The sequence below is a fragment of the Hemicordylus capensis genome, chromosome 1 (genome assembly GCF_027244095.1).
Source record: "Hemicordylus capensis ecotype Gifberg chromosome 1, rHemCap1.1.pri, whole genome shotgun sequence".
NCBI lineage: Eukaryota > Metazoa > Chordata > Lepidosauria > Squamata > Cordylidae > Hemicordylus > Hemicordylus capensis.
The window spans coordinates 49,880,144-49,907,475 of NC_069657.1; the positions used below are offsets into that span (position 1 = coordinate 49,880,144).

General features: G+C 45.7%; 1 protein-coding gene and 1 long non-coding RNA gene across 6 annotated transcripts in view; one reads left to right on the forward strand and one right to left on the reverse strand.

Annotated features, from left to right (window-relative positions):
- The window catches only part of YLPM1 (YLP motif containing 1), a 110,923-nt gene that overhangs the window by 54,671 nt on the left and 28,920 nt on the right, over window positions 1–27,332 (reverse strand). For 3 of the 5 annotated variants that reach the window (XM_053307325.1, XM_053307308.1, XM_053307318.1), the window contains 4 exons: window positions 19,556–19,750; window positions 17,436–18,541; window positions 7,755–10,391; window positions 2,873–2,993 (listed from right to left, as the gene is read on the reverse strand). In XM_053307325.1, the coding sequence (XP_053163300.1) occupies window positions 2,873–2,993; window positions 7,755–10,391; window positions 17,436–18,541; window positions 19,556–19,750 (4,059 nt within the window). The remainder of the gene's footprint in view (window positions 1–2,872; window positions 2,994–7,754; window positions 10,392–17,435; window positions 18,542–19,555; window positions 19,751–27,332) is intronic. The other 2 variants (XM_053307341.1, XM_053307331.1) reach the window with 2 other exon arrangements.
- On the forward strand, window positions 344–20,306 carry LOC128349980 (uncharacterized). Its single transcript, XR_008319101.1, has 3 exons — window positions 344–477; window positions 15,524–15,713; window positions 20,163–20,306. It is a non-coding gene; the product is annotated as an uncharacterized LOC128349980 (long non-coding RNA).

Consider the following 27,332-nt stretch of genomic DNA (forward strand, 5'->3'; position numbering starts at 1 on the left):
GGACCATTGTTGCCAAAGAACGAGATTCAATTTCAGCTAAATGCTTTGCATTACTTAGCTGTAATCTTGTAACTGAAATTGTCTTAGCCAATATGTCAGTAAACTTTTTTTGGAATTCCTTTGGTGACAAATCATCCTTCTCCTGAAGGAGAGAGTCCCATAAGGAATGTGTGTATTTGGATAGGCACACCACATAGTTGGCGATCTTAATGCCTAGACATGCATTTGCATATGCCTTTCAACTCAACACATCCAGCTTCCTCCCCTCTTTATCTGCTGGAGTCGTATGATGTCACAATCCTTTGGTATTAGATATACAGTCAGTAACTAAGGCATTTGGACTTGGATGTTTGAGCAAGTAATCTTTCTCCTCTTTCTGTATCATGTACAGCGTTTCCAGTCTTTTTGAAGTTGACGTTGACATGTGCAACACTTGCCAAGTCGACAGTGCAGCCTTCGTTATCACTGGAAATACAGGTAAGTATTTTGACTGAGCCACGTTGGATTTTTTCATAAAATTATATACAGGGTCATCCAGATCACTAACTTTCCATTTCCAATCCAAACCAAGCACCTCTGCCATCTCTGCAATTTGGAGATGATAGGACTTCATTTCCTCTGTTGGGGAAATTGATAGCTCCATTGGGACATCATCCTTTGTGTCCAAATTGTGGCCTGTTGACAGTGATTCTGAGGAGTCAGAATCATAATCATCTCCTGAGGACACTGGCTCTGCAGGACGAGCCCCAGATGATCAGGAGCCGGAACTTCTATTTTTATCTGTTCCTTGACCCGCAGTGACTCTAGTCAATGTCTGAACTGGCACCTGAGTACTTCCAGTTCACACCTTTCTTCCCGTATCATTCCCCAAACACATCTGTGTAGACATAGACATTTGTTTCGTTGGTCTGGGAATTCTAGCAGTAAGGATGCTTGCACACCAGCATCCTGACCACCACAGACATTTAGAGTAATAGGTGCAGTAACCTGAACAGCCGCATCCTGAATTAAAACTCTTGGTGGAGTCATTTGGGTAGCAGTTGGTTTCGTTGAAGGTTCCATAACTCTAGGGGGAGTAATCTGCATTGCTGCCTGGACCATTTCCATATTTTTTTGCTGCCTTCCACTTCCTAAACTCTGCATAGTCAGCTGGGTGTATAGAGGTGGGGTCTATAGATGCATCACCCCATCCACCAACAGGCAATAAGCCTGTCACAGAAAGTCCCAATTGCAGGGGGTAAATGAAGGTGTTTTTGGCATTTCCATCAAGCCCTCTTCCTCCACATCAACACCATGGCTCAAGAAGCCCTGAAAAGTTAACGCTGAGGGAGTACTTTCATTTGACTCCAGCATGGAAAGGACGGTCTGTGCCGCTTCGGGGGTTGAAAAGCGTCTTGGTGTCATCCGCGACATCAACGTCGACATTGAACAGTATCGGCGAGCGGTCCCTCCACTCTGACCTCGATGTTGACACTGGAGTCCTTGGCAAGCGGTCCCTTCCACTGCTCCCTCTAAGGCATGCACATGCTCACACATTTTCTGATGTCCACTCAGTTAATTTTAGATCCCGCTCAGGTTGAACCAGGAAGGACCCACTCTGAATGCATGTGCGCACACACTGCCTTGATACTGCTGCTCAGAACAAAACTCATTCCGCACATAGATGAAAAAAATTAGAGAACACTGGTCCCTTCGTTCCGACATTGACAACAGGGTTCTCAGCACAAAGGGGAATTGGCGTGGGGTAGGTGCTGGCGACAGAGAAGCTGCTTGACACCGAGGTTCTGATGTCAACAGTGTAGTATCTCTATTCCTTTCCGGCATCGATCTCGACGGCAATGCTTTTGTTAGGCATTGCAACCCTGACGGAGAGGGAGTCATAGTGGTAAACTCTTTCCCTTCTGTTCACTTTTCTCCCTATGCTTCTTAGGGGGAGACAAACCCGAGTAATCTTCTTGCCTGCACTTCTTATCCCTGTCTCAGTGGCAAGAAGTGCGCCCCTCAGGAACTCTCAGCTCCTTAAAGGGAGAATCCTTCGATGTCGATGGTCCCGGCACTGGTGATCTTGGATTGCAGTCCCTGATGCCAATTTTAAAGTTGCAATCACCTTCTCAGGAGATACGGAGGTAGCCTTAGGTGTTAGGGCTTCCTTCAACAATGCCACCCTTAAGCGTGCAGCTCTATTTTTCAGAGTCTGTTTTGAGAACAAGCTGTAGGCAGTGCACGCAGCGGTATTATGCCCTTCTCCCAAACATAGGAGACAGTGGTCATGACTGTTGGTAGAGGGGATCTTTTCCCCGACACCAGGTATACCTTTTGAAGGTGTTCCCCCCCCTTGGTGTTGGGCTTGAAAATGACATTCTGAAACCACTAACTTTACCAGTTCATAGTCATACACTTTAAATTGCTTTGCTGAGGTACCGATGTCCGTTTCACGAAGAATAACTATTTCCAGCCCGAGTCATACACAATAAGTTCTAATAAAGTTTCTAGAGGTAGTCTGGAAACAAGTCCAGTCACAGTCCTAGTCAAAACCTTAAAATTTAGAAACTAAAATATTTCTGAGGATCCAAGAATAAATGAAGAACTGAGTGCATTGGTGGTCAGAAAGAAACTGGACTATAAGGTGCCACTGTGCCGATTGAGCAGGTGTGGTGCATGTGCAATGGTGGTTGGTCGGTGCCACAATGAGCTAACAAATTTTGCCCGAAGTGTTCTGCGCAGGTGCAGAACCCATTTTTACGGATGTTACCGGATCACAAACCAGATACACCAGTTTCTATATCTTAAGAACAAATATTAAGCAGCATGCACATCACAACAAAGTCAAAGTCACACTTGCAGAGTACTTCCTCACCAATGCTCAATTTACCTGAAAGTTACCCTGTCTAGCAGCTGTATTTTGTGATCTAGTCATTTCATGTGGTGGCAGTTCAGCCCTCTGGGGTTCAGGAACAAATTCTTTCATCTTTTGCATATGTTCTTTCTGTTCTCTGCCAAGTCAAAAAGCATATTATTTGTCTTTTTAAGAATAAACACTGACACCAATAAAGCATTCTACCAACCAATTTTAGCAAATCTTGTGTAATAGCTCCTGAGAATTGTAGTGCTAGTGCTAGTTAGTGCTAGTTTTCAGATCTCCTGTTCAAAAAACCTCTGTATCTGCATCAGATTATTAGCTTACACCAAAATGATAGCCAGAGGCCACTTTTCTAGTTCAGTAGGCAGTAAAAACCACTACTATTTTATCATAAAAACTGACAACAAATAAAATTCTCCACATTTCAACTTCTGCTATCTCAGTTATCAGCAGCAAAGCTACAGGAGTTGTCACAGCTACTGCCTCTGATATTTGAAGCATCCATGGGGTGCAGATGTTATATGGCAAATACATCTGAATAGTGTTTCATGGTACAGAGTGGCATTCTGCAAAGATAATTTAAAACTGAGTAAAGAAAAACAAATATTCTATTTTTTGTATGTGAAGAAATTTTGCTTTTACATCTGAATCTTTGATTTAGTGTCATACTTCACAAATGGGAATAAACATCCCCTTAGAATAGTAGTTGCTAGAGAATGCAAAATCTTTTTAAAGAATTCTTCCAGATTAGTTTTCATATATATTTTGAGGTGAAGACCCTCTTAACAAAACTTGAATGTATGAGTGAATTCTGTATCCCTCCCATACTGACTGACAAAGCTAGAGGCTATTTCTTTTTCACATACCTTTTGCTTCTATAGGACTCCTCTCTTTGCATTCTTTAAACACACTGCAGATTTATGTAAGAAAAGTTGTTTTGCTTGGATCTGCTTTACCCAGATTCAAAGGTAAGAGTGATCACCACCAACTAAGATATCCCCATTTTTTTCTACCATGGGTATGCTCACAATCTTTTCCTGACCCTGGAAGGACCTCTGTTACATTTTTAAGAACTTGTTTTATCAGTTGATAAAACACCGTTTTTAAAAAGCACAGATTTCAGTAATTCCTGAACACAAAGACATATCTAAATAGTTAACTCTGTCCCTAACCTTTAAAATGTGACCAACATTTTTATGGCTATCTGCTTACCAGCTGTATTTTTGAAGTAAAGTAAAGTGTGCCGTCAAGTTGGTTTCGACTCCTGGTGACCACAGAGCCCTGTGGTTGTCTTTGGTAGGATACAGGAGGAGTTTATCATAGCCTCCTCCCGTGCAGTATGAGATGATGCCTTCCAGCATCTTCCTATATCGCTGCTGCCCGATACAGGTGTTTCCCATAGTCTGGGAAACATACCAGTAGGGATTCGAACTGGCAGCCCCTGGCTTGATAATCAAGTCATTTCCCCGCTGCACCATCAGGTGGCTTATTTAGTATTTAGTTAGACTTGGAGGAGGAAGCTGTTCATAATTTTCACGTGGGGGAAAAAGCCAACTTTTCTTTTGCAGTGAATGAGAGACCAGGTGGGTGCTGGGAGCTCCTTCTGCTGTTTCCTGCCTGCTCCTGCTTCCCTTGTGGGGCTGCAGCCTCTAGATAGCGTCTGTCTGGAGATGGAGGGACGGGGGGGGGCCTTCATTGACTATGGGGCAGCTGTCCCGGTAGTGGTGGGGAATAGAAGAAGTAACATTGGCAAGTCAGCAGGTCGTTCCAGGGGACGGGTAGTTATAAATGTAATAGCTGTCTCCCCTTCTGGCTGTCCTGCCAGCTCTGTGACCTCAGGGAGCACTGCCAACAACCCACATAGCCTTACTCTGCTCCTCTGCAATGCCAGGTTGGTCCAAAATAAACCTGAACTCATCCATGATTTGATCATGGATGAAGGGGCCGACCTGGTATGTATTACTGAGACTTGGTTGGGGGAGGCTAGTGGTCCAGTTTGGTCACAGCTTCTTCCTCCAGGATAATCTGTACAGGAGCAGGTGAGGGGATGTGGGCAGGGAGGTGGAGTGGCCGTGGTCTATAAGGATAACATCTCCCTTACAAGGATCCCTATTAGGGTATCAGACCATATTGAATGTGTGTACTTAAGTTTGGGGACCAGGGATAGATTGGGACTTCTGTTGGGGTACCGATCACTCTGCTGCCCAGCAGAATCCCTTACTAAGCTCGCGGACTTCATCGCAGAACTCACGTTGGAGTCTCCCAGACTCTTGGTGCTGGGGAACTTCAATGTTCATTTCAGGACCAATCTGTCCTGGGCAGCTCAGGAGTTCATAGCAGCCATGACAACTATGGGCCTATCCCAAGTGGTCTCTGGACCGACGCATATTGCACGTCACACACTTGATTTGGTCTTTTACTCTGATCAGGGTGGTGTTCTGTGGGTGGGGACTCCTGTGATTTCCCCATTGTCATGGACGGACCACCATATGGTTAAGGTTGGACTTACAACCACTTCCCACATCCACAGGGGTGAGGGGCCTATTAGAATGGTCCGCCCAAAGAGGTTATTGGATCCAGTAAGATTCCAAGAAGCCTTGGAGGGATTTAATGTTAGCTTTGCCAGTGATCCTGTTGATGCCCTGGTTGAGAATTGGAACAACTTGCTCACCAGGGCAGTAGACACGATTGCTCCCAAGCGTCCCCTCCGTCCCACTTCAAAATTGTCCCCTTGGTGTATGGAAGATCTACAGGGGCTGAAGGGGCAAGGTAGGCGACTGGAGTGCAAATGGAGGAAGACTCAACTTGAATCCAAAAGATTGTGACATAGAGCACATTTAAAAATCTATGTTCAGGCAATATGTGAGGCAAAGAGGCAGTTCTTTTCTGCCTGTATTGCCTCTGCGAGTTCACGTCCAGCGGAGTTGTTCAGGGTTGTGAGGAGAGTAGTATCTGCCCCCACCCCGCTCTTGAATATGAATTTTGAGTCATCAGTTACCCACTGAGATATATTCAAAGAGTTTTTCGCAGATAAAATCTCTCTGATTCGGGCCGAACTAAATGGAGAATCCACAATTAATTTGATGTCTGAACTGGAGGCGCCCAATGACTCCTCTTATGTGATTCGACTGGATTGGTTTAAGTTTGTGACTCCTGAGGATGTGGACAAGCTGCTTGGAGCGGTGAGGCCTACCACTTGTTCTCTTGACTCTTGTTCAATATGGCTTGTTCTATCAAGCAGGGAAGCTGTTGTAGATGGCCTGGTGGAAATCATAAATGCTTCTCTGAGGGAGGGCAGGATGCCTTTGTCTAAAGGAGGCAATCATTAGACCTCTTCTAAAGAAGCCTGCATTAGATCCCTCAGAGTTGAGCAATTATAGGCCTGTTTCCAACCTCCCATGGCTGGGCAAGGTAACTGAAAAGGTGGTGGCCTCTCAGCTCCAGGCGGTCTTGAAGGAAACTGATTATCTAGACCCATTTCAAACTGGTTTTCGGGCGGGCTATGGGGTGGAGAGACTGCCTTGGTCAGCCTGATGGATGATCTCCAATTGGGAATTGACAGAGGAAGTATGACTCTGTTGGTCCTTTGGGATATCTCGGCAGCTTTCAATACTATTGACCATAGTATCCTTCTGGAACGTCTGAAGGTGTTTGAGATGGGAGGCACTGTTTTACAGTGGTTCCGCTCCTACCTCTCGGACAGATTCCAGATTGTGTCGATTAGAGATGTTTGCTTTTCTAAATCTGAGCTTAAATGTGGTGTCCCTCAAGGCTCCATACTTTCTCCAATGCTTTTTAACATCTACATGAAACCGCTGGGAGAGATCATCAGGGGATTTGGAGCTGGGTTTTACCAGTATGCTGATGACACCCAGATCTACTTCTCCATGTCAACTTCTTCAGGAGCCGGCATATCCTCCCTAAATGCCTGCCTGGAAGGAGTAATGGGCTATATGAGGGAGAATAAACTGAAACTGAATCCAGATAAGATGGAGGTACTTATTGTGCGGGGTCAGAACTCTAGAGACTATTTTGATCTACCTGTTCTAAATGGGGTCACACTTCCCCAAAAGGAACAGGTTCGCAGTCTGGGAGTACTTATGGATTCACACCTCTCCCTGGTTTCTCATGTTGAGGCGGTGGCCAGGGATGCTTTCTATCAGCTCTGGCTGATACGCCAGCTGCGCCCGTTTCTTGAGATCAATGACCTCAAAACAGTGGTACATTTGTTGGTAACCTCCAGACTTGACTTCTGTAATGCGCTCTATGTGGGGCTGCCTTTGTACGTAGTCCGGAAACTTCAGTTGGTTCAAAATGCGGCAGCCAGGTTGGTCTCTGAGTCATCTCAGAGAGACCACTCTCTGAGTTACTCCTTTACTGATGGAGCTACACTGACTGCCAATAGGTTTCCGGACAAAATACAAAGTGCTAGTTATAACTTATATAGTCCTAAACGGCTTAGGTTCTGAGTATTTAAGAGAGCGTCTTCTTCAGTATGAGCCCCACCGCCCATTGAGGTCATCTGAGGAGGTCTGTCTCCAGTTATCGCCAACTCGTTTGGCGGCTACACAGAGATGGACCTTCTCGGTCGCTGCCCTGAGACTGTGGAATTCACTCCCTGCTGGGATACGATCCTCCCCATCTCTGGCAATTTTTTAAAAAATACCTGAAAACCCATCTTTTCACCCAAGCTTCCTCTGCTTTTTGAAATTTTTAAGGTTTTAATCTCTGGTTTATTTTAAACTGTTAAATTGTTTTAGGTTTTGTATGTGTTTTTAATTTGTTTTATGCTATTGTTAACCGCCCAGAGATGAAAGTTTGGGGCGGTGTGCAAATTTGATAAATAATAATAATAAATAATAATACAGTAAGTAAATAATAGTTGCCAACTCACCGTAGCATTTTCAGTTCTTGGGCAGCCTTCAAGATTATTTCATGCTGCCTTTGACTAAGGACCATTACACTTCCTAGTGTCTGCTCAGAAGCTACATTTGAATCTTCTCCCAGTAATTCAGATGAGCGTGGTGGCAGAGGTGGTGGTTCCAGACGATCTTCTAAAGGTGGGAATCTGTCAATTTCATCAGGATACCACCTATCTGACAATCTTTCCCGTTCCCAATCACCCCGGTCAGGAGGGAATTCAGACAACTCCCTCCAACTATCACGTCTCTCTGGATATTCTCGGATTCTGAGTTCTCCTCTATCTCTAGAATCTCTGTCAAAGAAATCTCTCTCTCTCTCTTCCATCCATCGATCCTCACGATATCTGTCTAAAGGAGGAAGAGGAGGAAGTGGGGGCAAAGGTGGGAGAGGAGGTATGTCCAGATCACAACTCAATGTATCTCTGTCCCCCAGTGGTCTTATGCAATCTCTGTCCCAGTCTCTTTCCAGTTCACGATCATACACATCCAAGGGCCTTCTGATTCTGTCCAGATCTCTGTCCAGCTCCCTCTCTCTACTCATTGGCCTATCCCAGTCATCCCAATATGGATCTCGTCTGTCAAGATCAGCAGACAAAGGAGGTAAAGGGGGTAGAGGAGGCAAAGGTGAAAGAGGAGGTAACGGATGACGGGGTGCTAACAAGTCATCCCTATTATATGGATCAAGGGGATCATCACGATACCGCTGGTCACGCTCAGGCCAGTATCTGTCTCTTTCCCAGTCGTCCAACCGTCTACGCTCTAAAGGAAGAATATCTCTGTATTCAAATGGACGTTTTTCTTCTTGGTCTCCCTCTCCATATGCCCACGGAGGCCTGAGTGATTCCTCACGATGTGGAAGCAAGTGTTCAGTACTGCCTTCAAGGCCTGAATCACGCCTGTGCAGATCCCTCTCCCGGCTACTAGGTCTTCTGACTATGTCTCTCTCCCGGCTACTAACTCGTCGATCTGGTCCTCGCTCTTGGCTACTAGCCTGTCGACCGGGGCCCCTTTCCCGGCTACCAGCCCGTCGATCTAGTTCCCTCTCTCGGCTATCAGGCCGCCTGACTGGGCCCCTGTCCCGGCTACTTGCACGGCCCCTCTCTCTGCTATCTGTTTGGGGACACTGTTCCTTGCCTCTAATTGGCAATGATCTATCCTGGCTGCTTGACTGCCTTCCCAATGTTCTTTCCTGGCTGCCTGACTGCTCACCCATTCCAGATTCCCAGTTGCCCAGCTGCTTCCCTGGTAGCTTGTCGTGCGTTTCTGGTCCACTCTTTACATCTCTACTAACTACATCTCTGCCCTGACCTCTACCTCTGTTTGCTATTCCTCTTCCTCTGGGACCTTCTACTCGACCCCGGCCTCTGCCTCTCGAATCCTCCAGCCTGCCCTGGCCCCTGCCTCTCGAATCCTCCAGCCTGCCCTGGCCCCTGCCTCGCGAATCCTCCAGCCTGCCCTGGCCTCTGCCTCTCGAATCCTCCAGCCTGCCCTGGCCTCTGCCTCTCGAATCCTCCAGCCTGCCCTGGCCCCTGCCTCTCGAATCCTCCAGCCTGCCCTGGCCCCTGCCTCTCGAATCCTCCAGCCTGCCCTGGCCCCTGCCTCTCGAATCCTCCAGCCTACCCTGGCCCCTGCCTCTAGAATCCTCCAGCCTACCCTGGCCCCTGCCTCTAGAATCCTCCAGTCTGCCCTGGCCCCTGCCTCTAGAATCCTCCAGTCTGCCCTGGCCCCTGCCTCTAGAATCCTCCAGTCTGCCCTGGCCCCTGCCCCTAGAATCGTCTAGTCTACCCTGGCCCCTTCCCCTAGAATCGTCTAGTCTACCCTGGCCCCTTCCCCTAGAATCGTCTAGTCTGCCCTGGCCCCTGCCGCTAGAATCGTCTAGTCTGCCCTGGCCCCTGCCTCTACCAGCTGGCCCTTTTGCCTGTTTATCTCCTGGCTGAATTTGCCCACTCTCCCTGATTTCCAGTTTAGATAGTTCTTTGTTCTGATTATTTTCTGAAGTGGTCAGTTTATTCTCTGCAGAGTCTTTATTTCCTTTTACTGGAGTTGGTAGTAATATTTTCTTTCCTCCTGAATTTGGAGGAAGAGTGGAAACTGGTGTTTGATGCCCGACAGATGAAGAATGAGGAGTTGTTTTGGATGCTTCTGTTTGCAGCCCAGGCTCTGAGGAGCTCCATTTTTTTGCTTCTGTCATCACTTCTCTGTCCTCAATTCTGGATGTATTTTGCTGTGCTGCAGACAGGCCCTTACCTGGCTGAACTGAACCAGAAACTTTTGTATCTGGTGTGAGTTTTGCTTTATTTGCCACTGCCTGATTATCAGAAAAAGATTCTTTACTTTCTGCTTGGTGGTGCTCTTGTCCTAACAGAGGCCTAGGCCCCCGCCATCGTGGTCCACCTGCCTGGGAATTCTGCATTTGGGATGGACCCTTGGGAGTATAAAATGCTGCTGCTGGCCCCCGAGGGACTGCACCCGGTTTGCCTGAAGATCCATCTAGATGCTGATTTTGAAGCCTTGGCCTTGGGCCTTCTAAACGCTGACCCTGAAAATGAGGTCCTCTCTGTCTTGGAGCTTCAAATCTGTCAAAACCTCTTCCTCGTGGTCCATCAAACCTATGTTTAGACAGATTTTAATCAAGTATGAGATTTGGTGAGACTCTTCTATAATACAACCTATAATCTCTCTTTAACAAAGAAATATCTGTCAAATTTATATACCGCCCAGAGACTAAAGTTTGGGTATATAAATGTGATAAACAAATAAATACAAGCTTCCTGACATAATGATCAATATTAACCAGAAACTAGATATAACATATGCAGCATGCAGTCTGAGGGTGGTCATCTTTGCTCTACAAACAAGGACAGATAAAAATTCAAGAAAGCCCCAATGTAGTGACAGCAGGTACTATACTTAGCCATAAAGATAAGGGCTTGGTAAGACATTACTTCCTGAATGCAGCATGGAAGGAGGAGTCTCATACATACTCATACCCCATCTTCTTCACTGCTCCCACAGATAGAAAGTACTGTTTGGCCCATTAGAATACCACTTTCTTCTGTTAGAGATATCCCAGGTATAGATGAATGTGGTATTCCACTGGGCTAGTTTTCAGCTCAGCGAGAGAAGAGTGAGGATAGCAGACAGGAGATGGGGAATAGGTATATGAGAATCTGAGACAGGCTTGTCATGCTGCTTTCAGGGAATATTGTCTGATGAGGCCCTTGTCTTCAGAACCAAGAATAGTAACCACTGTAAGTATGTTGGGGCTCTTACAGATCTGCCCATTTTACAGGGGGATAAAGATAACAACTTAAAATGACAAATTAATTTCACTGCTTCGACAGCTTGGGTGTCTACTATTTAAGAGTTTTTAAATCCATTTTTGTGAACTACAGAATAACATCCCTGCTGGATCCGGCCCAAGGCCTATCTAGTCCAGCATCCTGTTTTACACAGTGGCCCACACAGGTGCCTCTGAGAAGTCCACAGGCAAGAGGTGAGAGCATGTCCCCTCTCCTGCTGTTGCTCCTCTGCAACTGGTATTGAGAGGCATCTTGCCTTTGAGGCTGGAGATGGCCTATAGCCACCAGACTAGTAGCCACTGATGGACCTGTCCTCCATGCATTTGTCTAGGCCCCTTTTAAAGCCATCCAAGCTAGTGGCCACCATCACATCCTGTGGCAGAGAATTTCATAGATTAATTATGCACTTATATGAAAAAGTACTTCCTTTTGTTGGTCCTAAGTTTCCTGGCCTTCAGTTTCATGGGATGACCCTTGGTTCAAGTGTTGTGAGAGAGGGTGAAAAATTTCTCTCTGTCCACCCTCTCTACTCCATGCATAATTTTATACACCTATCATTTCTCCCCAGAGTTGCTTTTTTCCCAAACTAAAAAGCCTCAGATGCTGTAGCCTATACTACAGAAATATATACACTACAGAAATATAAAAATGAAGGGAAATGAAAGACAGTGGATTCAATCCAAGGATTGTGTGCAGGGAATGCTCCCATGCACATACAGAGGAAAGGGAATGTTTGGCAATTCCCTTCATGGGAAACCAGCCTAGATCTCCCAAAAATATATCCCTCTGGAAGATATTTTCAGGAAGCATAGGAGACTACAGAGGGAAGGGGAGGATCACTGAAAATCACCCCTTCCCTCCAAGTGCATGTGGTACTACATACAACTCTTTTGAATGCAGAGCAGTGAAAATGCAAAAGGAGCCAAGAATAGATTGTTAGCATAAATGGCTATGCTTTACTCAACTGCCCTTATGATCATTTATGCACTACATTAAAAAATGTGTTTCACAAAAGAAAAAACAAAAGCAACCAAGTGAAGTCACTCATATCTGCGAATTGAGATTTTCAATTTTGAATGTCTGCCAAAAAGGAAAAATATTAAGAGCCATACAAACTGTGTCTGATTTCTCAAACTTTTAGAAAAAAAAACATTTAAAAAACCCCCAAAACATTTTATATCCTGCTTTTCCTCCAAGGAGCCCAGAGCGGTTTACTACATACTTAGGTTTCTCTTCACAACAACCCTGTGAAGTAGGTTAGGCTGAGAGAGAAGTGACTGGCCCAGAGTCACCCAGCAAGTATCATGGCTGAATGGGGATTTAAACTTGGGTCTCCCCGGTCCTAGTCTAGCACTCTAAGCACTACACAACGCTAGTTTATTGTGGAAATGGGAAATGCAGCTTTATAGTATCAAAAAATTTCACGATTAACTATCAACTCTTGAAATGCCTTGAGTGAAAATCACTTTGAAAGCAAGCAAGAGGGAACTAAATCCAGATCAACATGGATTGCTTAAGTCCAATGAAGCACAGCCTACAAGGGGCAGTAGAGCAAAAAAGCCATTCCCAATGCTTTCTGAATCAGCAAATGTATTACTCTAGGAGGTGTACTTAAATTTCTGCAAATATACCACTGAAAAGGTAAAAAAATATATTTGTAACAAGGCACTCAGGATTAACATTTTATAAACTTTTAAATTATGAAGGTAGCATAGTATATTCTGCAATATTTAAGAAATTTCAACTAGAAAAGAGAAAATGGAGGGGGGAAAGAGGCTGTTTGGTGCTATAAACCAACAAATGGCAAAAATTCAAAAGATAACATTTCATGCTTTTTCACTCTTTTTGAGACCACTGGGCATGTAAAACAACAGGACATTAATGAGACAAGCAATTTTGCTACTTGCCATAAAGCAAATTGCTGAACGTAAGAAGTTGCCTTATACTGAATTGGACTACTGGTCCATCAAGGTCAGTATTGCTTACATGACTGTCAGTGGCTCTCCAGGGTGAGGCAGTAGAATTTGCTAGCCCTACCTGAAGATGCTAGGGACTGAACTTGGGACTTTTTGCATGCAATGTATGTACTTGCACACTGAGTTACAGCCCTCTCCATTGAGCATGGATCACTGAACACAGAAATACATTAAGGCTGTAATCCCAAACACACACACACCTGGGAGTAAGGTCAATTAATGTCAATGGGTTTTAAATCTACATGGGATTGTGTTACATAACAGGCAAAATTATAACAGCCATAAAATACAATAGAGTTCAAACTAATAGGCATAGTGTTTTTAAAATACACAAAATTAATAACAAAAACCTCCCATATATAAATGAGCATTAACTTAAGGAGGAACTGTGAAGCACATTATTGTTTCCAAACATCAATATTAGCCTAACAGGCTAAATACTAGGACTCTGCAAGTCAAAAGAATTGGAAGCCTACAATGGAATTCCCACCCCCCACCACAAGGAGGCAGCCAACTGAAGAGTAACCACCCCAAGTAGTATGGGGGTGGGTTTTTTTTAAATGCCAACCCAGCACTGGTGTGGGGAAAGTGGGCAGCTGCAGATAATCTTGGGAACATCCAGGGGAGTGGGCGGGGCTCTCAAAATGCTCCACAGTTGCCCAGCTTTCCCCGTGCCAGTGCTGGGTCAGCCTTTAAAGAAACACCTCCCCCTCCCTTAACCGTACTACCTGGGCAGAGGTGCACTTAGGTAATTTTGGAGCCTGGATCTAAAGGCCTTTGGAGGCCCCCCTCCTACTGCAAGTTAAGCAGCATCTCCCTACACACACACACACCCCGTGACAAACACAGTATTTTTAATATGTGGTGTATTTATATGCAAATATACATTAGCAGAAACATTTCAACACACAACTTAACATATTCCTGTCCCATGTTTTTCTTTCCCTACACCACCTCTTTGTCTCTAAAGCACCCAGCACAGTTCATAGTCACACTTGGCCACCCAGCACAGTGCAGACCAGCAGCGACCATACTGCCCGGGACAGTCTAAAGAGGACTGGGTGGCCCCCGGGGTGTGTAGAGGCCCTGAACTTTGGCCCCAAATTCCAGGGGTAAGAGCGTCACTGTACTTGGGACAGTTGCCCCGCAATCAGCTGCCTCCTTGTAGCGGGGAGCAGGAATTCTGATGTGAGCTTCCGATTCTTCTGACTTGCACAGACCTACTAAACAGGGGCGGAGCTATCATTGGGCGAACGGGTTCAAAGAACCCGAGCCGTGCCCAATCAAGAGCCGCCATTAGTGGCCCTGACACGCCCCCAGCGACTGATGTCAGACGCGGGGTAGGGGTGTGCATGGAACTGCCAACTGCGGTCTGGCACTGGGGTGGGGGGTAGCTTTAAGAGTGGCGGGAGGGTTTACTTACCCCTCCCGCCGCTTTCCCGCTCTGGCGCTGTAATGTTAAGAGTAATTGGGGCGGCAGGATACCTCCCTGCCACCCCTTCCCCGCTGTTGCTCTAAAAAACTCCCAGTAGTCCTTTGCGCGCACATTGTGCGCGTGCTCCACGTCTCTGACGTGCGCGCGCGCAAAGGACTACTGGGAGTTTTTTAGAGCAACAGCGGGGAAGGGGCGGCAGGGAGGTATCCTGCCGCCCCAATTACTCTTAACATTACAGCGCCAGAGCGGGAAAGCGGCGGGAGGGGTAAGTAAACCCTCCCGCCGCTCTTAAAGTTACTCCCCACCCCTAACAAAACCACCCAGGTCCGGACTGGTCCGGAGGCCTTTACAATGGCCTCCGGACCGGTCCGGGCCCATCCCTAACGCGGGGTTGGTAGTTTAGCTCCCGTGCGGGGGCTGCGTGGCCCCTTCGGGAGGTAAACTAAGGCTGTCGCTGCGTTCGCAGCACCAGCCAGGAGCGGCTCTTCCCTGCAGGAAAGAGTCGCTCCTGGCTGCGCTCTGCGAACGCAGCACCAGCCTAACTAGCTCCTGAAGGGGCCGTGCGGCCCCTTCAGGAGCTAAAAGACTGGTGCTGCTTTTGCAGCGCAGCCCAGGAGCAGCTCTTCCCTCAGGGAAGAGCCGCTCCTGGGCTGCGCTGCAAAAGCAGCGCTAATGGATATCTCACCATCTGGTGTTTCATCTCTGACGATTGTTCTCCGGCCTCCCGAGGCGAGAGGCAGACAGCTGAGAGAGCCCAGAAGCCGCATGGGTGCACTTGAGGCGGCTGAGCCACCAGAAAGCCCACAGCCTCAGGTCTCTCCCCTCCCGCCCTTGTGCGGGAATCGCCAGGCTGGGCGGGAACAAGACTCCTGCAGGAAGGTTTTCTGCTCGTCGTGGGTCTTTTCCATGCTCAGAGAGCCGCAGCGAGGTGAGCTGCAGCCTCCGCCTGCTGCTCGCACAAACTGGGCTCAAAAGTTTTAAAGATGCTCAGCTGACATGCTCATTGCTTCTGTGCCTTTTCCTTGAAGCTGGACAAGCACCAGCCAGAGGGCTCCAGCTTTGCGCATGGACGGGGTGTGTGGAAAAAAATCGGGTGATGCACGGGTGCTCGTGAACTTTGCCACCCCGTCCCGTGAACGACAGGAGTGGGGGAGAAGAGGAGCAGCGCCCGCCAGTCAGCAGAAAAGGATGGTTACTCGGACCGAGTAATGTCAACATGTAAGTTCCCTCTCAGCACGGCGCTTCTCGACTGGATGGGAAGGAACAAGCTCTCCTTTCCTTTTCTTTCTCTCTCCCCCCGCCCCCCCTCGAGCCCTGTGAATGCTTCTCTGATGCCAGCCTTAGTTTAACTGCCGGAGGGGCCGCACGGCCCCTTTAGCAGTTAAAGTTTAACTGTAACTGCAACTCCCGAACGGAGCCTCAAGGCTCCCTTCCGGCACAACTGAACTGACTCAGAAAAGATCAAAAGGCTTGCTTGCATTCATTAAAATGTATCACAGCCTAGGCAAGCTTTAGTGGAAAGCTTCCCTTTGCATCTCAATTAACGTGGCATATACTGGTTTGCAATATGCATACTGGGGAAGCAGTATGTGTGTACACACAAAGGGGGAAGAAGAAGAACAAAAGAGACCGCTCTTTTTATCCGGGGATGATGAGGTCAGTTTGATTTTACTGACAACTATTGATGTATGTGGAGCAATTGCAGGGCAGTTCCCTGTATCTGCTGACACTTTGCAGGAGAAACAATTATGTTAACTGGCTAAAACATTCGTCCTTTTGCAAATCTTGGGGCTTAAGCACTTAACTTCAGCTGAGCTACTAGTCACTGCCAGACCACACACCCTGTGTCTGACGCCAGACGTGGGGGCGGGGTTAGCGGGGCGCCCCCCAGCAGTTTTGCTACGCCCCTGCTACTAAATACTAGGGCTGTGCAGTCATGACTGTTCAACAGGCACATTAGACTGGTTGGCCCCATGTTGAGCATTATCAGAATGAATTCCGACATGCCAGTCAGAGCTCCCCTTCAACCACCCTCTCTTCATTGCCTCTCCCCATTCCCCTCCCTTACCTGTACTTGAGGACCCCAAGACTGGAGCTAGCAGGTTGTCCCTTCCCTGCTCTTGACTTTCAAAATGCCCTTTCCCCCTTTCAGGTTTTTCAGAGAATCCTGGTGTGGTGCACTGTGGGATATGCAGATCTTTTAATGGATGCATCCATACCCCACAATGCACTGTGTGAGGCCAGGCGGGGGTGTTGTCTTCCAAAATACTTTACAACAAAAAAGGGCATTTTGAAAGTCAAACCATGGGAAGGCAAGAGCAGCTGCCAGCTGGCTGCAGCTCCAGGCTTCAAAAGGGGGCATTGTGCTGAGGTCCTCAGGTAAGGGAGGGAAATGGGAAGAGGGAAATGGGAAGAGGGCAGGGGAAGGCAGGAAAAGGGATGGGATGGGGACAGGGCAGAGCAGGGAAGGGAAGCACCTGGCTAAATGTTGGGAACATGTTAGGCTCAATCAAACCCAACTTCAACATTGGGGGGGGGGCATGTTGGCCCTCCTTACAGCTTTCCTGTCTAGTTGGGTCTGACATTTTTTCAGGCGCACAGACCTACTACATACCGCTGACCCCTCACTTCATGAAGACCTACATCTTACAAGTGAATTATCATCAAGTAAATAACAGATTTGGGTGACTTTGGCACTCCAGAATTATTCTGGAAGAGTATGTGAGGTGTACATATTTACCACATGATAAATCGAGTGATTAAACCAGAATACAACTGGTGAGTGGTGGCAGTCACCAAGAGACGAAGAAGTTCACATGAACTGTCACATCTCCAAAGGTCAAGTGCATGGTTTTGCAAAGCTATGTTTCAGAACCTTTCTACTACACACTCATATAATCTTGCATGGCTTTGTAAAAACAAGGAAGAAAAAAGCCCTACCTTGAGTCCCTCGGTCCCTCAAAGTATGGTCCTCTGGGGTTATCAGGAAAGCCACCTGACCTCACTGGTCTGTTCTGATAGGTAGCAGTTGTGGTAGTGGTAGTGGATGCAGATGATGATGTCACTGTAGAAGGAGGTTTCGCTTCAACAGAACCTAATTCAGATGAGACAGAACCAAATGGCATTGTCTGTTTGCCCAGGGGCATGTAAGAACTGCCTTGGTCTGAAGAGCTAGTGGATGATGTCACATTTGAGTGGTAAGGCAAAGTGGCAGGTGAATCAGTACTTTTATAAGGAAAACCAGGGGATGGGGTAGGAAGTAAAGCTGGTCTGGTTATCTCAGTGGCCTGGGAAGCGGCAGTTGAATCGCCAACTTTAAATGAAAAGGAAGAAGCAGTGGGGGTAGGAAGCAGAGCTGGTCTGGTTGCTTCAGTGGCCTGGGAAGTGGCAGGCGAGTCAGTGCTTTTAAAACAAAAACCATGGGGAGGGGTAGGAAGCAGAGCAGGCCTGGTCATCTCCATGGCTTGGGGGGTGGCAGGGGAGTCAGTTGCTTTGAATGAAAAAGCAGTGTTAGGGGTAGGAAGTAGAGCTGGCCTAGTCATCTCTGGGGTCTGGGAAGTGGCAAGTGACTCAGTAACTTTAAATGCAAATGAAGCAGGGGTAGAAAATAGAGCTGATCTAGTTGTTTCAGTATTCTGAGTGCTTAGAGGACCAGATTCTTTTGAAACAGGTATATGAGATGCTTGAGGACCAGAAGACAATCCAGTGGATGCTACAGGAAGTATACTTGAGGGCAAAGTAGATGATACAATGGGCATACCACCTTGAGTTTGAGAATATGGAGAAAACTGAGTTGCATTTCCAGTATATTGACTGTTCATGTTCCGAAGGGACTTCACTTTCTCCTGAATGTGCGTCTGAGTGATTTTCATCTGTCCCTGCCACACCTTCCACTGTTTTTCACACTCATGAAGTTGGTCTTTGTGAGGATAAGTCTGAAGTTGATCCTGCCACTGCTGATATTCACGTTCCCACTCTTTGTAAAGGGGCTGGAACCGTTTATTCTGAGCCTCATAATGCTTTAACTGCATTTCCACTGACATGGTCTGCCAGAAAAAGAAAACAACAATGAACATAAGATAAATTAGTTCCTTGAAGAGTTACGGGCTACACTGGAACTCTTCAAATTTTGTAAGCTCACACTTCTCTAATGTATCAATGTAGCAAAACAAAGATCTATTATCATTAAATGGTTTATACTTTTTACAGCTTGAATGAATGCACTTTGATGACTAAACTATACCTTGGAGCCTTGGAACTTAGCTTCATTAAAAAAATTACATTCACATTGATTGATTGACTGATTAAGTGCCGTCAAGTTGATGTCAACTCATAGCGACCACATAGATAGATCCTCTCCAGGATGATCTGTCCTCAACTTGGCCTTTAAGATCTCTCAGTCGTGCATTCATTGCTGTCGTAATCGAGTCCACCCACTTAACTGCTGGTCATTCTTTTCTTCTCTTTCCTTCAACTTTCCCCAGCATTATGGACTACTTAAGGGAGCTGGGTTTTTGCATAATGTGTCTGAAGTATGATAGTTTGAGCCTGGTCATTTGTGGTTTGAGTGAAAATTCTGCATTGACTTGTTCAATCCATTTGTTTGTTTTCCTGGCTGTCCATGGGATCCTCAAAAGTCTTCTACAGCACCAAAGTTCAAAAGCGTCAATGCTTTTTCTATTTTTATCTACATTTACATTAAGTATGCATTATTTTCCAATCTAGAACAAATCTGAACTCTGATCTTAAACTTATTGCATGATTTTAAATTCTCCTGAAACAAATGAGAATTCTTTCCACACAATCTATTTCAGATCAAGATGCTAGTAAACCAATATTTTTAGCTCTTTCTCAAACAGAAGCTGCTCCTACCTTTTAGTTTTACCTTTCAGATTGGACTATAGCTTCTGAAGAAGAGAGCAAGAAGCTAACTAGTGAGCAGACAGGTCTACAAAGACAAATTAGACCACTATTAAACTGAATGCTCACAATTACAGCACAGTAACAACTTCACTCAAATAGCAGAAAGCATGAAAAACCCTATTGTCTTAATGACTCACTGGCAAGTGTGGTGGCTGCTGTATGATCTGTTGATAGCGCTGTAGAATTTGACCCAACTGTGAATGCTTTTGCATTATTCTCTGGTATTGAAAGCCCACTCGCTGTTGTGGATGCTGCTGCCACTGTGTTGCTGCTGCCTGCAACTGCTGCAATCTCAAACTTTCTTCAGGATCTTCTGGAGGTTCAATGTTCAACTGAGGATACAAGTGAATATTATTATTATTATTATTAAAACTTTTATACCGCCCTTCCAAAAGGCTCAGGGCGGTTTACATTAAAACACCTTAAAATCAGTTAATAATTAAAATAAAAATTATAAAACATAACAATGATTAACAATTAAAAACATCATAAAACTACAATTAAACAATCAAACAATTTAAAAACAAATTTTTAAAAAGCTGAGAAAGCCTGGCTGAAGAGATGTGTTTTCAGGTGTTTTCTGAAAATTGCAAGAGATGGGGAGGATCGTATCTCAGCAGGGAGTGCATATTAAGCAAAAGAAAGTTTGTTCAAACATAAGATATAGGACTTGTACAGCTTTGATCATTATCATATACATAAATGAATGTTGATTTTTTCTTACATATATCTTTCCTTCAATAGGTTAAATGGCTCAAGCATATCATAATGGAAGAGCATGCCCCAAGTATGAAGCATCTCTGAGCACAAGGCGAAACAGGATTACCTAAATTCCTCTTTTCTTCCAATACAGATTACTTCCTTAATAAAAATCTCTGGCAAAAATGACTGTTTCCCAGGACTATCATCTTTTCTTGGGGCCAACACACATGAAAAAAAGAAAGGGGCAACAGCTAAATTGGGATATGAAGTTTAAATGTAAGCCATATTGAAGGTCTAGTGCAGTTAGATTTGAAATTATAATTCAGCCTCTTATAACAAACAATTAATTTAAACAGGTTGCTTACCTGTAACTGATGATCTGGTAGTGATCCGTTGCCATTCATAAGGATTGGGTTCTGTGCCTGAGCAAGGACCTCGCGGAAGGACTAGCTAGCTCCTCGTCGTGCCCTTTCTGCTTTAGGAACATAGGAACATAGAAAACTGCCATATACTGAGTCAGACCATTGGTCTATCTAGCTCTGTATTGTCTTCACAGACTGGCAGTGGCTTCTCCAAGGTTGCAGGCAGGAATCTCTCTCAGCCCTATCTTGGAGAAGCCAGGGAGGGAACTTGAAACCTTCTGCTCTTCCCAGAGCGGCTCCATCCCCTGAGGGGAATATCTTGCAGTGCTCACACATCAAGTCTCCCATTCATATGCAACCAGGGCAGACCCTGCTTAGCTATGGGGACAAGTCATGCTTGCTACCACAAGACCAGCTCTCCTCTCCACATGCCTTGCATGTGGTCTGTGCTTCTGTTGGTACTGGTAGTCTGGGCACTATTTTTCTCTGTTCCCGGATGACTGCCATGAAGTAACAGTCAGCTGTTGTGTTCCACTAAGAGGTAGGTGCCATTCCTCCTTTCTTTCTCTTCCTCTTCCTCTTCTGGAGTATAGGTGGCTACTGAAGTGGGGTGGCTACAGGAGAGTCTTATGAATGGTAATAGATCACTACCAGATCATCATACAGGAAAACAACCTGTCACATGCCTTGGCATAAGCCTGAAAACGCTTCCACTTTCTGTTATAGTTCTTACGAGTGGAAGGCTTCCTATTGTTCAACATTATCTTTCTTAGTAACCGACTCTCCAGGCTGTCAGCCTGAGGGTGCATGGGTCGGGATGGAGAACCGCTCCCTCATCTCTCGACAGTAGGTCTGGGTGCTGAGGGAAATGATAAAAAGTCAGTCAGGACAGTCTGAGTAGAGTTGCAAACCATGGCTGGCGGGGCCACCATGGTGTGATTATGATTGCTATTGCTCTGTCCCATATCAATTGTGCCAATACTCTGCTGATCAATGGTTGCGGTGGGTACATGTACAGGAGGCCTTTACCCCAATGGCACTGAAAGGCACCCCCCAGAGAGGCCTTCTCTATCCCTGCCCGTGAGCAATAGCGGGAGCACTTCCTTTTTTTTGATGTTGCAAACATGTCTGGTTGTCCCCACAATCTGAACACTGGAGTCAGGTACCAATGATTGACCTCCCATTCATTATGGTAATTCAGGAGGCTGTTGTGACTGAGACAATCTGCCTGCACATTGTTTGCTCCCCTTATATGTATGGCCAAGGGGTATATTTTGTGCAGTACGCACTAGTTCCATATCTGCATGCTTAGCACACACAATTATCAGGACACAGTTCCACCCTGCTTGTTGACATATGCCACGACAGTTATATTGTTGAGCTGAAATTGCACAACTCGGCCCTGCTGAAGCGGTTGGAAAACTTTCAGAGCCAGAAACACTGCCAGCAGCTCCAGCAAATTGATATGTAATGTCTTCTGATGGTGGGCCCAAACTCCCTGGACTTGATGCCTCCAACAGTGGGCACCCCAGCCTGTTAAGGAGGCATCCATAGTTACCCACTGAGTGGGCTCTGGAGGTTGGAAGGGTACCCCTCCCAGTAGACTCCTCTGTAGCACACACCAGGGGAGAGAGTGGAGCACAGGTTCTGGAATCACCAGTAGCATATTTTGGCTGTCCACATTGGAACAAAAAGTCCTGAGATACCACATCTGAACTTTGCACATCCTCAGTTGTGCAAAAGTTATAGTCATATAGTAGGAGGCCATCAAGCCCAAAAGCCTTTGAATATGATTTGCTCTCTGAACTGGGTTAGCCAAAAATTGAGCAAATCAGGGCACTGATATCCAGATACCTTTCTATTGGCAAGAATGCCCATTTGGTTTGAACGTCCAGCACTGCTCCAATGTAGGCTATCCGCTTTCTGGGCTGCAGATGAGATTTATCTATGTTGACCTGCACACTGAGTTCTCGCAGTAAGTCCAACACATAATGGACTTGTAAAACTAACTCTTCTCTGGTTTGTCCTGCCAGGAGCCAATCACCCAGTTACGGCAACACCACCAGGCCCAGAGTCCGAAGATGGGTGACAATTGCTGCCATGCATTTTGTGTAGACTCTCAGGGTCGTGGCCAGTCCGAAGGGGAGCACGTTTTATTGGAATATCCGGACTCCCACTGTGAACCACAGGTATTTCCAGTGGTTTTTCTGGATCCCTATATGGAAGTACACATCTTTTAAATCTAACATTGCCAACCACTCCTCCCTGGTTAGGAGGGGCAGTATGCTCTGCAATGTCATCATCCTGAATTTGCGCTTGTTTATAAAGAGATTCAGGTCCCTCAGTTCCATAATTGCCCTTATTCTGCCGCCCCTCTTTGGGACTTGGAAATAAAAGCTCTGCATCCACTGCACTGGAGCAATAGCTCCTTTCTCCAACATAACCTGCACTTCCTCCTGTAAAATTGAAGTTGCTGGGGTAAATTTCACGCTTGAAAATGGAAGCATAATTTTTAACTATGGCATAACCAGTGGATATGATCCAGAATACCTACTGATCCGATGTTATGTTGTGCCATATTTGGGTATGCCTTGCTAGTTTGATGGTATTAGCAACTTCAAAGCAGATGGCATTTGCTTCGGAATGTAGATGTTCTGATTGGTTCTGTTGCTTACTTTCGCAGTGGACGCAGCACGAAATCATAGAGACTGCTTGGATGAGTCTTTTGACGTACGTATCTTGGTTCTTCTGCTTCTGTCCAATCCCCCTCGATCTTTGGTAAGGCTTGTAGACACCTAAAATCCCGTTTGTCTTGATGTTTGTAAGTACCACGCTGGCAGTTGAATGATCTATTTTGTGACGTCAAGTAAGTGGTACTGGTGAAAATTTTGGCAGTATATTTAGACTTCTTTAAACATTGCATTGTTGATTCCGTATTTTCGCTAAACAGGCCTTTCCCATCACATTCCAGGGTTTCTATACGCTCTTTCATATCCTGCTGCAAAGTGGTCGACTGCAGCCAGGCATGTTGCCGAAGAGCAACCGCCGTAGCCATTGCCTAGGATTCTATCCTGCTAAGTGTTTAAACATGCTCAGCTGCTGTCTAGTGCTGGCTGTTGACTTAACATAAGTGTTCTGAAAGTTGCTAAGAAATTGTTCAGGTGTCAGCTTGGTAGAGTCTTGTTGAAAAGTATTCCATAACAAGTGGTGGTATTTTGTTCTACAAGCGGCGTAGTTCACGATCCTGATTGCTAAGCTGACCATGCAATGTAGCTTTCTACACACATCCAATTTTCTGCCCTCTTTCTCAGCTGGAATCATATGCTTGCAAGCCAACTTCGAAGCTGACACACAATCTATTACCAAAGAGTTCGGCGATGGATGCTTGAGCAGGTAGGAATTGTCCTCTTACTGGATTCTGTATAGTCCCTCCAGGCGTTTAGAAGTTGGGGTGGACGTCTGCAGCACCTTCCATGTCGATTGAGCAGTATGGGAGATGACCAGTAACACTGGAAGAGCCACAGGCTAAGAAGACTTTGCGGCAGCCATCATGCTTTAAACAGGGTGCTTGACCTCTGTGTTTGGGAGATTGATTTCAAGGCCCAAAGCTTCTAACATCTCACTCAAATATATGTGGTAGGCCTTCATTTCCTCAGAGGGCGAAATAGAAGGCCTTGTCAGAACATCTGATGGCAGTGTCAGAGGGGTCGAATGTCATGGCCAATTCTGTCTCGGTGTTCCCTTCATCCCCCGATGGTGGCACAATAGGGACTGAACATTCCTTTGGCTTTTTCTGTGGAGTCACTGTATACTTTGCAACTTTCTTCTTGGATCCAGTCAGAAGTTCAGCCTGAGTGGATTTTGTCATTGTTGCAGTAGGCAAAACATGTTGTGGGAACCGATGGGAGTGCTGGCAGCTGAGTCTCTGGAAGTTGCTGTGCGCAGAAACAATTCGTGGCTGTGCGTTTGGCAACTACTGGCCAGCAGAGGTGGTCTGTGCCACTTGAGGTGGCTGATGTACCTGCACATGCTGAGCAGCTTTCTGTGCTTTCCATAGTTGGAACTCAGCATAATCATTTGGTGGAGTCACAGCTGATGCATGTCGAAATGCACATGTACGTGTCATTTCCCTCTGGCAAGCGTTGTGTATTAACATACTGTAATGGCGACCTCCAGGTCAATGAGGCATAGGATGTCGCCAATACTGATGCCAATGGTAGAGTAGACACCAGCTATGCCCTTGATACCAAAGTCTGCTGTGAGGTAAAGTGCACCAGTGACATCGATGGTGTTTTCGGTATTGGTGCAGGAATCTCAACATCGAGCTCGATGTTGAGACCACTACTGAGGAAACTGTGAAACCCCAATGGGGTGCTCGATGTCGACTCCAACATCGAGAGCAATGTGCTTGCGGTATTGGGATCCAGAGACGGCTCATCCCCCAATATGTGCTCAGTTTTGAAGTCAACAAGTGCCTCAGAATCAGATTGTCAAGGTGTGTTTTCCCTTGGTGCTGAAGGGGATTGCAGCAGTGTGCATGCAGGAGAAAGTTGTAGGGGCCGACGTGGAGGCACAGCCCAGAAAGGGGAGCTCAAAACCGTCACCACCACCACCACCATAGTCACAATGGTGGGCCCTGAAACTGCAGGCTCCAATGTCGAATCCTTTATTGTTATTGGAAAAGATTGACAAGGGGACTGTAGCCCCGAAGGGGAGGGTGTTCTTTCCCTCGATACTGACCTCGTCTTCAAATTGTGCTTTTTTGGAGGCAGTGTCGACTCCTGTTCAATCGACACTTCTTTTCTTTCGCTCTTTATGTCTTTCTTGTCTGGACATATCTTTTGAGCACTTAAAAACGTCCTCCACAGCAGAGGGGATCGCACCCCAACTGAGGATTTCGACTACACGTGCGCAATCCTTGGTGATTCCATCATCATTGGGCGCTCTGATGTTGAGGGTCAGCTGCCCAACACAGAGCGCAATGCTGACCTGAATGTCGACAGGCAATTAGGTCTCTGTGTTGGTGAACGAAGTGTGTCCTCAAACAGCACTGCACATAGTCTAAGGGCTCTGTTTTTAAAAGTCTGTTTTGAAAAGGAGCAACAGATTTTGCAAACCAAAAGGACATGTTGCTCACCCAGACACATTAAACAAGAATCATGGTAGTCTCTCGATGGTAAGGTCGCTAAAGTTTCCTTCTTTTCCATTGTCGTCATCCATTAGACAAAGAATAATCGAGGGCAGTCCCAAGTCCATTCTAACCAAGTAACAAATCTTTTTTCTTCACTTTTTTTGATAGTTCCAAACTAACTCCGAGGAGCTCCGTGATGAGGTACTGACACCTTGGAGGTCAGAAAGAAACTGAGGAAAATGGCGCCCAGACTGCCAATACCAATAGAAGCACAGACCATGTGCAAGGCAGAAAGGGTGCCGCAAGGAGCTAGCTAATCCTTCTGTGAGGTCCCTGGGCAGGCGTAGGACTCAATTCTTATAAAGGGAAATGGAGCACGATCCAGATCACAGTGATCCAAACACAAATTTCTATAATACCTATGACGGGCTGAATCCTTGGTTCAGGATAATCCCTAATGGCAAATCTAAACTTCATTCTTTGTGAGTGTAAAATAAACATATTAAAACCAACAGAGATCAATTAATCCCAATTTAAGGCTTTTTACTGTGTACTAAACTTTGAACATTCGTGAAGACTGAGCGAACGGACTGTAATGAATGCACTTTACTGACAAACAAAAATAGGGGCACCCATCCTTGGGGAAATAAATGTGTGTAGGGAGTTAATCTGGATCAGGACTGCAGTGCAGGGGAAGGGTGAGTTCCCTTCCGCATGCCATGATCCCACTATTATTCATTTTAGACACTGCCCCCACCCACCAAATTAAAAATGCAAGGCCAACTACACTAATGTGTAGTTAGGTTTACAAGGAAACTGAAAAGGGCACAAATTCTGACAAACCAAATTAAACTGACAATAAGGCAAGCAAAGAAAGAATCTGAAAAACACATTGCTAAGTTATTAAAATAGTAAACACATTTAAATAAGTTGGAAGCAAGAAACCAGTCAGAGGAGGTAGCAGAACTGTTAAATAATAAAAAGGAATAATGAAAAGTGTTCGGGAAAATGTAAAGAAGCAAAACATATTCTTTGTATCAGTCTAAATCACAGATCTTAGAGAGATATCCACACCCAACCCATTATTTCCTGAAAGTCACAAAGAATGACATTTTTAAAGGGCAAATTAAAAAGTAATGATACCAAGGCCAAAAGGCATTCAACCAATATTTCCTGAAGAACTCTAATGTGAAATTGTCTTTCAACCAAATATGTAACTTAACACTAAATAAGAAGATAGTGCACATAATATCAGTTTTTACAGATGGATTCAGAAGACATCCAGGAAATACTGACCTGTAAACTTAAATTCAGTCCCAGGTAGAATGGATGAAAACATTATTAAGGGTAGAATTGCCAAACATAAATAAAACAAGGGTCAGCATTGCTTCAGCCTCACCAATGTTTCAGCTTTCTTAAAGTGCCAACATTTAGATAGGGATGATATTGCTCCTAAAAAAAGCTATGATCATAGTATAAGGTAGGTAGGTCTTCCTATGGACTGGTAACTGGTTTAAAAAAAAAAAAAGGAAGCTGAGTGTCAGGATAAACCATTTTTACACTAGAAGTCTGTAAGCAACAAGGTTCCAGATAAGATCTGTACTGGGACTGGTGAGGTGGTAATAGCCCAATTCAGACACTATGCTGTTTGAATGTACAGATGTCTGTACACTTGTTCATGTGTTTGTGTGAATGACTGTACCTATGTTTATTTTAAAA